Source organism: Acipenser ruthenus, chromosome 5 (assembly GCF_902713425.1).
Source record: "Acipenser ruthenus chromosome 5, fAciRut3.2 maternal haplotype, whole genome shotgun sequence".
Classification (NCBI taxonomy): Eukaryota; Metazoa; Chordata; class Actinopteri; order Acipenseriformes; family Acipenseridae; genus Acipenser; species Acipenser ruthenus.
The window spans coordinates 30,810,044-30,824,804 of NC_081193.1; the positions used below are offsets into that span (position 1 = coordinate 30,810,044).

General features: G+C 37.8%; 1 protein-coding gene across 1 annotated transcript in view; it reads left to right on the plus strand.

Annotated features, from left to right (window-relative positions):
- Window positions 1-14,761, plus strand: part of LOC117402922 (CUB and sushi domain-containing protein 1-like) — a 778,430-nt gene that overhangs the window by 635,370 nt on the left and 128,299 nt on the right. The window contains exons 26-27 of the mRNA XM_034004588.3: window positions 2,599-2,801; window positions 11,473-11,664. Of these exons, the coding sequence (XP_033860479.3) occupies window positions 2,599-2,801; window positions 11,473-11,664 (395 nt within the window). The remainder of the gene's footprint in view (window positions 1-2,598; window positions 2,802-11,472; window positions 11,665-14,761) is intronic.

Below are 14,761 nucleotides of genomic sequence, written 5' to 3' on the forward strand. Positions count from 1 at the left end.
ACAGTTTATTCAAAGTTTAACAAATCAGAGTATATATTTATTCGGTTTATTAACACTTAAATGGATTGAGTGATGGCAGATCTATGTTGAATCCTAGCTCATAGACAATCCAGGCAGTCTGGTGTCTGTGCAAACTAAGAGCATTAATACAATAAACAATAAGGTTACAACACATACTTTCAGTCAGTCTAAAAGCCCTCAAAGCTATCCTAAAGCATACAATATGAAAACCTCTCTAAAGCTAAATATAATAATCATATCCTTATAGCCTTATGTTTCAATATAGGTGAGATACAAATTCAAAAGTATGCTTACTAAACTAAAAGCGCTGAATACAACACCACCAGTCAGCTTCACAGCAAGGTCTTGCAAGAGATGGACCAGCAAAGTCTGTGTTACCAAACTCGACTGATGAAAGAACTGCAGTTTTGCCCTGATACTTATAGAATGTGTTCTCTGCTCTGTGTGTTAAGGCTTAATTAAACCTAAATTATCCGGTTTTCTAGACAGCCTTTATCTCTAAAATTAATAATTTACTTTCTAGTGTTAGGCTACTCCATAAAAGTAATAATATGCCATACCAGGCTTTTCCCTGTGTTTCTAAATCCAGAACATATGAGGTAATCTCTAAAACTAATAATATATTACTCCGGTACCATGGAGTTCTTATCACTTGCCCCTGATTTAAAGCACCTGTTCTTTCAGTTAGTCCTGCCTTGGTTTAAAATACATTGTTCTGGTACTATGGAGTTCTGTCACCCACTTCAGATGTGAATAAAAAGCCAGCTTGTCTCTGAGTTAAACCATCTGTTTAGGTCATGAAGTCCTGCCTTGCTTGCTAAAACATTCTTCTGGTACCAAGACCTCCTAGTACATCTTCAGATAAGACTTTACAAGCAAGGGGCCTTTGTTTAGGTTAGGCTTCTTCTGAGAAGATATTTGGCTACATGCACATTCCGAGGGGCACTTTCACGGTTATTAAATTAGGTCATAGATTTTTAGCTCCCTTTCAATTCAAAGACGACCGGAAACAATAAGTTTGGGATATGCCTGCCATAGGTCAGGCATTCACTGAGCATTTTATGTCAGAGCTGCCGATAGGCCCCTCTGGGGAGTGACATCCTCGGTCCCACCTTCCACTCACAGAGCTAATTTCCTCTTTTGCTCCTAAGGTACTAACCTGTCCAGTTGCTGTGATTGAGTCTGTATGAAATAGCTCTCATTCAAGCTTTACTGGAGTTCCCCTACTTTATTTTTGAAAAATATTGCTGGGTCAGCTTGCCACTTCCCTGGAATCAGTAACTCAGCTTCTGTGAACTGAGCTATAATCATTGCGCAACTGCACTTTGTCAATCTTTCCCTTTTTTCATCAGTATGCATCGCTTGTGTTGCAGACTGCTTTCTAACCCGCAGCATCTGCTGTGTATGTGTATTTCTACTGCTATTTGCAGCTAAAAAAAAAAAAAAAGAGATGCTGCCCACTGTTGAGTTGACTCAGCCAGCCCGCTGGGTGCGCGTGGCCTGGGGTGGTGACTGCTCTACCCCACAGCTCAGCTGTTGTGTGTGTGTGTTTTGTTTTTCTTGCAGTAAAAAAAATAAATAAGTAATACTAACAACTAGACGTGTGCCTGGTTCTACCTTGCCCCACTGTTGAGTAGACTTCACCGGCTGTCTCGGCCCACCCACCTTGGTGTGTTGGGCCTTCAAAAAAAAACAACAGTTCAGCCCGCCTCTACCGCAGCTCTTTGAGCCTGTGCTCCATTCCGGTGCACGCTGCACACTGCCCCGGTCATGTGATTGCAAGCTGTCATGGCCAGGCTATCGCTCATGCTGTACCCCCAGTGCAGCACCGTGCACTTCAGCATACTGCTCTTCTCTTACCTAAGTACAGCCACTCGAGCCTGTGTATCCACCCCGGCGTATGCTACACGCTACCTCGGGTTGTGTGACTGCACGACAATAAGGTTGGTTCTATTGAAGGACTGTACACCTGCAGCATAAGCCTTCCATTCAAAAGGAGATAGCAGTTTGTACAAAAGAGAAGGAGTTTTAGGGACACTTGTGATAGTATGTCTGAAACTTATTATGTGGGGTTATATGGAGGTGGACTGTCTGCCTGCCTGCCCACATGCCTAGGATTACCATATGACTCCATGTACACTATGACCCTAGGCTTTTCAACTCACATCACAATGCATTCCGGTGTGTTTTACCTGTCTGAGGTACCTTTCACAGCAGGACTACACTTATCAGAATGGTTTGGGGTGTGGTTTGAAAAGCCTGAACTGTCCCCAACTGTCCTAGTGTACATGGAGTCATATGGTAACCGTACACATACCACACTTACGTTTCCAAGCGCTTAATTATTACATTCTGTAGCACAAGCTATTGCGATGATCATACTAGAGGTAGCTATCTATCTGTCTGTATTTCACTTACATTTGTACATGTGAATACAGTGGATGTAGGTCTCATGATCTACTGGTTTACAATAAGCTAAGATGACAACTCCCACAATTGTAGATAACAGAATAGTTTATTATTTGTTTGCAAAGCAACCAATATCAGCTTAATGTGTGCTTTGTAATTTGTTTGCAGCCTTCATTTTATAGTCTTTGACACTGAAGTTGACCACGATATCCTTAAAGTGTGGGATGGTGCAATAGAAAGTGACATCCTACTAAAAGAGTGGAGTGGCTCATCATTACCTGAAGACACCCACAGCACGTTCAATTCATTAACTCTGCAGTTTGACACTGACTACTTCATCAGCAAGTCTGGGTTCTCCATTCAGTTCTCAAGTAGGTACAACTTCTTCGGTCTTCGGATGTTTAAAATGTGACATCAGTTTATTTGTGAAAAACGCTATAGATACCCCATAGATATATACCATATAGCAAAATGCCCTGCTTCCCCACAGAATAACAGTGACATAACTTTTTAAAAATGAAATATGAAAAAGATAATGTGTCATTAATTGAAGTATAAATATTATATGTGTTGTGTCAACTTAACCTTGTTTCCTCTAGGTAGGTATTTTAAAGTGTTACAGTGAAGACAGTGGACTCTTACTGATAGCAGTTGTAAATATAAGTTATGAGTATATCAAAAACCTATAACAAGACTAGGCAAGAAAGTTACCTGTACACTGAACAAATAACTCATCTGAACAGGGTCCGGTCTCAACTGGTTTGGATTAGCGAGATTCAGCTGTATTAAATTACAAGAAGAGCTAGTTTAGTTTACTTGTTTATTTATTAGTTAGTTTATTATGTATTGCTATGTCTAATTGTGCATTAATTATACAGTATTATGTAATGTATTCTGGTAATAATGCTTTTTTTAAATTTTCTGAAATTCCCCATTTTGTGGAGTCATCATTAGTCGATTTATATCCTTTTTTATATATTGTCTTAGCACATGACTACATTTATACATTGTTAATGAAGAACAGCAGAGTTTGGCATTTGTTAAGTGGACAACCAAATCGTTTTTGCTTTAGTTACATGTGTTAAATATCTATTTAACTCACTACACCAGTTATGTATATTTTAATTATTGCTGATTCTCATCGTATGTAATTACAATCTCATCATGCATCAGAGGACAAAGATTAAGGGTCAGAAAATCCGACACTTCAGAGTCTCTACTCAGAGGTCAAGTATATTTAAATTATGTCACATACAGTGCCGAGAAAAAGTGTGTGAACCCCAATGATAATTATGGAAATTCCATAGTTTTACCATGATAGCCTTCTTGAATCAAAACCAATCTTTTCTTAAATATCCAGTAGGGTTTATATTAACCAATTCCATGTCTTTTGAAACAAAATGATGTATGAATTAGACAAACAATGAGTAATTAAGATTCAGGGTGTGTGAAAAAGTAAGTGAACCCCTTGTTTTATCAGCTCAATTATGGGGATAATTAGAATCAGGTGTTTAAATAAATAGGTAGATCTTCAGGGGTGAGTTTGGGAGGCCCCACCCTATATAAAGATCAGAAACTTTGTGAGTTTGGTCTTCACCATACAGGTGTGTGGAAACATGTCATTCCACGATCAAAATAAATCTCTGAGCACCTCAGAAAAACAGTTATTGATGCTTATCAGTCTAGAAAGGGTTACAAAACCATTTCTAAGGATTTGGGGCTCCACCAGTCCACTGTCAGACAGATAGTCTACAAATGGAGAAAGTTCAAGACCACAGTTACTCTACCGAGGAGCAGTCGTCCTACCAAAATCTCTCCAAGAACAAACCGGAAAATCATCAAGGAAGTCACAAAGAACCCCAGAGTAGCATCCAAGGATCTGCAGGCCACTCTCGCCTTGGCTAATGTGAGTGTTCATGACTCAACTATCAGAAAAAGACTGAACAAGAATAGTGTTCATGGAAGGATAGCCAGGAGGAAACCACTGCTCTCTAAAAAGAACATTGCTGCCCGTCTGAAGTTCGCCAAAGAGCACATAGATGATCCACAAGACTTCTGGAACAATGTTCTCTGGACAAACGAGTCAAAAGTAGAACTTTTTGGCATCAATGAGAAACGTTATGTTTGGCAAAAATCAAACACTGAAGATCCCAACCGTCAAGCATGGTGGTGTGAGTGTGATGGTTTGGGGCTGCTTTGCTGCCTCAGGACCTGGACAGCTTGTCATCATTGAATGAATTCTGCATTGTATCAGAAGATTCTAGAGGAGACTGTCAGCAGATCTACAAAAGAATGGATGCAGAAGAAGAAATTCCACGTTTTAGAATGGCCTAGTCAATGTCCGGACCTAAACCCCATCGAAATGTTGTGGGAGGACCTGAAGCGAGCTGTCCATGCAAAGAAGCCCTCAAATGTCACTGAGTTGAAGCAGTTCTGTAAGGAAGAATAGCCAAAATTCCTCAAAACTGATGTGAGAGACTGACCAACAGTTACAGGAAACGCTTAGTTGAAGTCATTGCTGCTCAAGGGGGTGCCACCAGTTACTGAATCTAAAGGTTCACATACTTTTTCACACATGGATATTGAATGTTGAATCATTTGTGGATAAATAAATGTTGAAAAAGTATCATGTTTTTGTGTAATTTGTTTAATCAGGTTATCTTTATCTATTATTAGGACTTTAATAACATTTTAGGTGTGAAAATCCTAAGGGGTTCACAAACTTTTTCTCAGCACTGTAACTAAGGGTGTATTGCCATAATAATTGAGTCTCTTATACATTTTTTTTTTTTTTTTTAGCAATTATTTTTGTATTCATTTTCCAATTTTTCTCCCCAATTTGGAATGTTCAATTATTATTCAACCTGGCTCACCGCTGCAACCCCCGAACTAACTCGGGAGAGAAGAAGATGAGCACTCGTGTCCTCCGAAATGAGTGCCGTCAGCTGTCCGCTTTTTTTCACTCTGCAAGCCTGCAGGTGCCCAGCCAGTCACAGGGGTCGCTGGTGTGCGGTGAGCCAAGGACTCCCCAGCCGACCGAACCCCTACTCTGCCCAGGCAGCGCTTGGCCAATTGTGCACCGCCCCCTGGGAACGTCCATGGTCGGCAGTGGCATAGCTTGGATTCGAACCAGCGAAGCTATAGGACGCATCTTGCACTACGGGCGGAGTCCCTGTACCGGATGCGCCACTCGGGAGCCCAAACATTGATATTTTAATGCCCGGTTTACTTTTACAAAAATAAGTTATGTTTAGCTCAATTCAATTGGCAGAACTTTGTAACAGAAAAGTTCACAGCATTATATGCAAGTGATGAACATGCATGCACACTTATTTCAGAAGGGGTAATCTAAGTGTCATTCTGGAAACAGACTTGCTGTAGATTTCCATTCTATGAAATAGCCTTGTGTTTCCTCCAGGATAATTTAAGCACATTGCAGACTTGTTGAATTGAACCGATTACATCCTGTCTGCCTATGGTGGCTACACTCTCGTTTGACAGTATTATGGCAGGTGATTCTATTTTTTGTCTGACCCCTGTCTGTAACATAATGGTGTGTTAGCTTTAATTAAACTAAATATTCCCACAGAAAGAATAAAGACAGCGGTTTGACTGCAAATACTGTATAATGGTCAAATAGATTTGCAATGTATTCATAGTTAGTATGATCTCATCACTACTTATGTGCAAGAAAAATGCATAATTTCAGTCTGCAAAGAATTTGCTTATGGATAATTTAAACACTTTTTTCTCATCAATATGCATTTAAAAACACATGTGATTTAGTGTGAAATGTTTACATATTTTAATTGTACTTGTTTTTGTAAGGTAAATGTACCAGTACATCTTCCTGTGTAAAGATGTCACCCTGTGCATAAAACATCAGTACAGTCTTCATTTTTATGATTTATAATAAGGTGATGTGTTGTGTGTAGGGTCTTACTATGAAATAAATCATTTCCATTTGCGGAAGCCAGCTTCACTTTTTGTGTCTCTTGCCCAAACTACACAAGATGACATCTCTTAAACAAAATGATTGTATACACACAAGTAAAATATAAAATACAAAATAAAAATAAAAGCTTGCATTTACCAAAGCAGCTTTTAAAAAGGTTTTTTTTTTTAATTTTTATACAATTATTGATTGAAACTTGAAAGAACAGGGTCTAATGATCTTTTAATTTTTCAATTCCCTGATTTTACAGCACAAATAGAAATGTTCAAGAAGTGTTTTCTAAACTTCACTTTTGGTGATTTACTTTCCATTATGGAACACATTTCTATTAAAATGATGTAATGCGAAAAGTGCAGAGGTGAATTTTAGGTAATTTACTGGATTAAGAATTATCCGTCACATTGAGAGGGACATAATTCTATGAATTATGAATCCCATTATGTATATCACTGTCATGGTGATAACTTAGATGAAATGTAAATTAATACCAATGGATACTGATGCACAATGAAAACGCAACAGTCTAAGTTTTACATCAATAGCTCATTGGGCACATACATAATGTTATTTACATTTTAAATAATGAGCAGATATGTTTGTTGATTGTTTGAATAGTATTGTTCCTTGGGATAACAAAATGCTGAGCTCAAGTCAAGGGATTTCATAAAAACGCTAGGTGCTCAGTGTTTGGTATTTGAGTTAAAATTGCCAAAATGAATTGATTAAGAATCTGTATAAATAGCCATTCGAAAAGACATGATTTTAATTAATGCAAGAACAGCGAATGATACGACCATGCCCCGCTTGAGTAATGAAGATCTCCTGGTTGCTATCAACATGATTGAAGGCGGCCTATCTGTGAGAGAAGTTGTCCGGAGAATGAGATGTTCTGCAACAATCAGCAGACTAGTCCAGAGCAACCAGGAAACTGGCTCTGTGAGGGACAGGCCACGTCCTGGAAGACAGAGGGTCACCACACCAGCCCAGGACCGTCACATCCAACTGATACATCTGTGTAATTGTTTTCAGACTGCAGTGGCTACAACAAAATAAATTCTAGGAAGAAATAACCTGCGCATCAACAGAATGACTGTAGCTCACCATCTGCATGAAAATGATTTGCATGCTCAGCGGCCATTCATAGGTAACATGTTGACAGCCGAGATGAAATCGCTGTCTTCTGTGGGCCAGAGAACATCTGAGGTGGCGGCAGAGAGAGTGGTGGAGTGTTTTATTCACCGATGAATGCCGTTTTGCCCTTGACAGATCTGACAGAAGACAATGTGTGTGGAGACATCGTGGTGAGCGTGTAACTGACTGTTGCGTTGTTCAAGCCAACCGGTGGGGTGGTGGAAGTGTGGTGATGTGGGGAGGAATCTTTGGTGCAGATTGGGGGCAGCCTTTTACAAAGTCCTTGAGGCAACAGTTTTTCTGTTTCTGCAAGCCAATCCAGAAGACAATGCAAGACCACACAGTGCTAGGATTACAATTGCATGACTTAAAGAAAACAATGTTGAGGTCTTGCCATGGCCAGCTTTTTCTCCTGACCTGAGTCCAATAGAACATCTGTGGGACCAAATCACTAGTGCCATCCACAGGAGACAACCGCGACGAGCCAACCTTCACCAGCTGGCTGCAGCTGCACAGGACGAGTGGCGGAACATCCCACAGCAGTCTATCCAGAGGCTGATCAGGTCTATGCATCAACACTGCTAGGATTGTGTTAATGCCCAGGGAGTTCATACCCGTTACTAACTGTTTTCATTTTGACAGTGTGTCACTTTTCATGCTGAAAACTTATCCTGATTCTTTGATCAGTATTTTTCTTAACATTATATGTGATTTTGTTTGATATCTATGTTTAAAATATTTGATTAAATGCATTAGACCTGAGTGTTGCATTTCTTTTGTGCATCAGTATATATTAGTTTAATTTCCTTTAATGCATTTCTCAAGAAAGGGACTTTGAAGTCAGAAATGAGTTTGAAACCAACTGATTTTACTTGTAGTTACGCTTTTAGTGACTGAAAAATAATGGGCCTTTTCTTTAAATATACAGTTGTAGTCAAAAATTTACTTACCCCAATTGAAATTTATAATTTCTACTAATTTCTCGAAAACAAATTATAAGAAAAATCTTTTGTAGCAAAAGTTTAGCGTTTTATGGATGAGGGAAAAAAGTAGATTATTTATTTATTTATTTATTTATTTATTTATTTATTTCAGCAATTTTATTTGCAAACCTCAAAAAATGCTAATTCAAATGTATTCATAGCCTGACAAGGAAAATTAAATTAATAGCTAGTTGAGGCATCTTTAGCAACGGGGCTTGAATTTCAGCGCGGGATTGCAGGAATCGCGCATTTTCCAAGTTACTCCCGCATATCTGCAACTTTCAGTGCGGGAAAGACACCAAGCTACTGTATTTTTCACCCAATTTAGAATGCCTGAAACGCTACAACAATCTCTAAGGAAGTGGGTGTCAGTGACGAAAGCTCTATAAGCCGCATTCTGAGTAGTAAATAAATAAGTAGTGTTGGATATTTTAAGTGCCGCGACACTAGTCGCTTGTATGCGATTCTTGGCCGCTATATTTAAGCATTATAGAAACTCAGTACACTGCAGTATAAGTAAACAGTTTTGAAAAAAATAATACAATATTAAGTCTATCTAGGTGTTGTTTTGCAAGCGGTGACTTTCGCTTTAACTCACGCACATATTCCTCAGGCACCGTAAAGACCACCTACCTATCATGGCTTGTTTAAAAGTACAGACTCAGGGCTTTCCAAAGACGTATTCAGTATGTGTATGCAGTACTCCTAGCCAGAACTACGTCTGAAGTTAAGCCTCTCATCATGTGACAGAGTTCACAGCTTAAGTTTCATTTTGAGTCTATTGCTCTGTCATTGTAGCAGCTAGACTGAAAGGGGCGGTATCATTGGAAATCTTAGAAGCTCAGCTCCCCCCACCCACAATATAGCAGTGACCAAACATAAATGAAAACAGTGAAATACAGGCAGAAATAGAGCTGTATGTAAAGAGTTAAAAAAGAAATGGAGCACCTTTTTCTTCTGCATGCAAAAACTTCACGTCAGGCAATGGCAAAAGCAATGGAGAGTGCTCTGTCTCACAGTGATGAACAGCTGTTAGGTCTCCTGAAAGCAGCTTATTTTAAAGCAACACCAGTGTGAATGATGATGCAGTAAAATATATCTAGTTTTTTTTTTTATGCAAAAGTGCCATTCCCCCCTAAAATTTTGGAATCCTCCCCCATTGGCTGCAGCACAAAAATACACAAAAATTAAATTCAAGCCCTGAGCAATAATAACCTCTTTTAAACGATTAGCATATTTGTCAATGCAGCCATTGTGTGTGCTGATGCGCCAGGGAGGCAAAATAGGCTGATCCAGCATTCAGTGGAGCCAGCATTACACTTCAGCCATCAACACCAGGCAGAAGGATGTCCACATCATCAGATGGAAAGAAACGCAGACAGATCACATTAGTTTACAGTAAAAGAAGCTATGTCTTAGTTGGTGCTTATCTTGGCTAGAGCTGAGGCCAATATCAGCATGAGGTTTTGTGGTGGAGGGTTTCAGATGATTGACCAATATCTTTTGGTATGCTATGGAATCCATTTTACCATCGCCCGAAACTGCAGTTTTCTCTTTCTCAGAAAGTTTCTGAATGGTGTTTGCAGCAAAACACTAGACCATGTTGTTTACTTAAAAAAAAAAAAAAAAAAAAACTCTTACAATTTAATTTACAGAGGTTTTAAAATGCATCGATTCCTTTGGCCATATAGATTAGCCTGCTAGTTCATGTCACACTAAAGAGGCACATTTTATATTTATTTTGCACCCTTGCGCCATCTGGCGGTTGACTAGCGTAGTGATCTTTTTTGATATTCTTGTCAGAAAAAGGTGGCTTTAAGCCATACTGCGTCTGTATCGTGATGTCAGGTGGTGTTCTTTTCTTTTTACGCCTCACCAGACTTTCTCCAAACATAACAACTCAGTGTGACCCAAAATAGCTTGATTTTTGTTTCATCACTCCACAAAACCTTTGATCAGATGTCACCTTGTAGACAATACTATCATAGCATCAAAGGGTATGAATACATTTTAATTTGCATTTTTGCAGTTTTGCAAAACAATTGGCTGAAAAAAATAATTGTACACATCTTTTTCTTGTAACTGTTTTTTCCTCATCCACAAAAGCAAAATTGTGCTGCAAAAGTATTTTCCTAAAATTCTTTGTTTTTCGAGAAATTTCTATAAATTATAAATTTCCATTGGGGTATGTAAAACTTTGGACTACAACTGTACATATTGTTCTAATTTTTCCTTTTAGCATTTACTTGTCACACTGATATCTAGACTTCTATCATATACTATGAAAAGCAGTAAGAGTAAAATACATAACTATAGACTTACAATAGATGGATCCAGGGAGTGTCTGTTACTCCTGAGGCTGTCATAGTTCTGCTTGAGATTAGAAAAATATACCATCGGGCAGAAGAACAGCTTTTCAGCCTGTGTGACAAGAGGCAGGGGAAAATAACAGAGCATGTATCGCTGCAGTGCCAAAGGTACAGTGATTAACCATAAATACTAGACCAGTTACAAAAGGAAAGTCAGATTGGTTTGTCAGTATGTAGATTACAAGGTGATCACCATAGGCTATGGTGAAAAGCTAAGGCGATTATGCCTTTTGAAATCCCATTATCTCTTTTGTAGATGTACGTTTTAAGCAATTGTTGTTGTCACAGCATAGCCATAATATCATTATCTTGTGTATTTTTACATTTCCTTGATATTTTGATGGCATTTGTTATCATTCTGAGTGGTTCTGGGTTATGTTGTGCCAATGTTGATTATCATATGTCTCTAAATCTACCTTTAAAGGCCAGGTAAAGACAAGAAAAACATATTATGACTCAAGCAAGACAAACCAGAATCATGATTTAAAAAAACAAACAAAAAAAAAACATAAGGAAATGTAAAGAAACAAATAAAATGACATACGACGCTACCTACATTTTAAAGCCTTATTTATATTTATGACTAATTGCATTCTTTCTGCAGCTACAACCGCTACAACATGCAATGACCCAGGGACTCCACAGAATGGCACTAGATACGGTGACAGCCGAGAGGCTGGAGATACTGTTACTTTTCAGTGTGATCCAGGCTACCAAATACAAGGAGCGGCAAAAATCACCTGTGTGCAACTCAACAGCAGATTCTTTTGGCAACCCGATCCTCCAACTTGTATTGGTAAGGTAATCTAAGGCAGATCTTAAAAGAGCCACACTAAATAGCATTATACTCATGTAATGTATACATATTTCTCACATAGGAAGCAAGAATAGTTTATATTGCAATTATGTGGCTAGCAAAATAATGAATAATTGGCTCCCAGGAATATATTCGCTCTGTGTGTGCTTCCAGATGACCTCCTGGTCTTTTTTGAGGCAAAGGCTTAGCATACACAGTCTGGTCCTTGTTTTAATTCAAAGCCTACCAGGTGAAGTAGTAGGATCTTAAACACTAGAAACATAAAAAAGACTAGATTATGTGCTTTTAAATGAGGGGAAACTAATGTGCTAACAAGGGACAAGTCTTGATGGTCTAAATGGCCTTTTTTAGTTCTCAAAATATTCTTATGTTCTAAAAATAGCCTGGCTTGGTATCCAAAGTATTCAAGGTCTTGCTGCAGTTTATTAAGATTGTTGTATTAGTATTAGAGAAGGGTATTTTACTACCTGACCATCTCTAATATGTACATTGTCATGTGTGTTTGACAATACATTTATATGGGTGCAATTGTAATTATTAGTGATGGGCCCCAATATCGATATTTTGATATGATATTGTTCGATATCGATAATAATTTCCATATCGTGATATCGTGGGATTAAAAAAAAATAATAATCACTTACGCTGGCAGACATACTTTTTATTGCTAATACTGCTTAAAATACAAACGCAGTATAATCAAGTTTATTTTATATTAAGATACAACAAACCCTATACATACCAATCACTGTCAGTCTCATATGCAAACACCACACGCTAAAGTATTATTTAACCATGTTATTCCATTGAATGGTGTTTAGGTACCAAACGCTGTTTGCATGCTGCATTAAGCACTATTGGCCATCCATTTTGCATTATTTTGAGATATGCGCATGTGTCAGCAGTTCGTTGCATTTTGTCCGTTGTGGTGTGTGTCAACAGCTCAGAAGTAAAAAGTTACATTTCTGGTTTCACCACATAAGATTGTGATTTAATAAGGAAAGTGCATCTTGTGACAAACAAAGACAGGACCCAAGGTTATACCAGTTCATCTTAAGTCTTGTTGAATGTGGTGAATGTCTATGTGCAGAGTTGCAGAGCTACAAGGTCAGGGCAATGCTAGGCAAGAGTTTGAAAGCTGTACATTAAACACATGTGGTCACAGAAACAATATATTGTATTAATAATTATACATTTTTTCTTTTTCAGAAACGAAAGATGTTATAACACATTCAGTATTCTGAAATATTTATATACAATTCATATTATCTTAACAGTGCCTTTACAATCAAATCTAATAACTAAACATTTTAGGGAAACAATCAAAAGTCTTCATGTAGGATATTTCCTAAATCATGAGGTAATTATCTTACATGCAAGTTACACATATTCTTAGATTATGGATTGCCTACTATTGTGAAAAATCCTCATGCCATTGTTTAGTCACTGGTTATTTATCATCTGAAGTAGGCTGATTCTTATTATTATCCTTTTTATCCACTCTGTAGCAATCAACCGATACATCTTTATCATACAAAGTGAATGGATAATCAGAAACAAAAGAATTGGTATGACTACAGTATAGATATATTTTCTTTGATGCTTTTCTAAGTCTCCCAAAGCAAGATGAAAATCAGAGGTTCTTAAAACATCGTCATCTGTGGAGAGTTCCACAGCATGCTGTGTTTTGTAATTAAGGAGATAATCAAAAGATAATCAAATTATTTATCTAATTTCAATTCATGACTCTTAAAAACTTCTAACATCTCAGCACGAGACTCATGTATATTAGGATCCAAGTAATAAATTGTAATATCCCCAATCGTATAGGGAATTGGGGGACATGCTGTAGGAGCGTTATATACGAAGCGCGTTATAACCGAGAGCCTTATAGCAAGGGAACACTGTATATAACAAATTTATGGCACACACAAAATATTAATATTAAATAGTTTCTTTATTATATTTTTTCTAAAAAGACATAATGATCTACCGGTTTTGGCACAAATGTGCCTTCATCACGATAGCACGTCAAATTCACTCAGGAGTTATATATTAGTTCCAATTAACAAGTCAAGAACAGTTTTTCAAACCGCAACAATCACATTAACTTAATTAATATACATAGAAAGTTGATCAATCATCCATAATTAATCACAAATTAACTCCTGGTCATTAATACAATTTCATAATTAAACCACTAAAGTTCTAAAGTGCTAAAGTGCTAAAAGAACTCTGCTTTGGGATATATATATATGTGTGTGTGTGTGTAAGAAATAACCCACAACAGGGTGTGCGGTAAGACAATTCTTCAACCACCCAGGAAGTTTATAAAATGGCTACATTTTTTTGGAAAATAATTATACAAACTAGCTTTTATACAAAATGTGTTATGTATCCTTCCACTGAAAAAAAGAGAGTCCCTGAATACATATATTTTGTACTTTTTTATTTGCCATAAACATTACATTGAACATTCCCATTTATAGTAAAGTGTTCAAGATAAAATGGCATTTGTGAATTGAAAGCAGACAGATATCCCACACCTGAGGGAGGATTCACGGAACAGCTAAAAACTGCACTGGCACTTGACATCAAAGGGGGAGCTTCCGAGTGTTTCTTTTTTTTTTTTTGCAGTGTTCAATAGAAGCTGATCAATAATTTCAGAGGCTGTTTTCACATCGATGGCCAGTAACAGGCATAATGTCCCTCGATTGTAAACCAACATTAGATGATATGTGGACTAAACGACTTCTGTGTCAGTTTGCGCAGTGCCGCAGTCCTTCCCGTCCGTGGCTAGCACAATACCAATAGAACTCTATGCCGAACCCGACCTTGTTTAAAAGCCCAACAGTTGTGTCAGAAGAGAGCAGGCAAGATTTTAATTTTGTTTTAAATATGTTTCTGAAATTGGAGGGTAGTGGTTAGATGTATCTGTTGTGTCTAATTTAAACATTGCATACTCACTAGTCAGTGTTATAATTATTATTATTATTATTTATTTCTTAGCAGACGCCCTTATCCAGGGAATATTTAGTTTAATAATGCCACTGCTATATTACATGCTGAGTGAGAC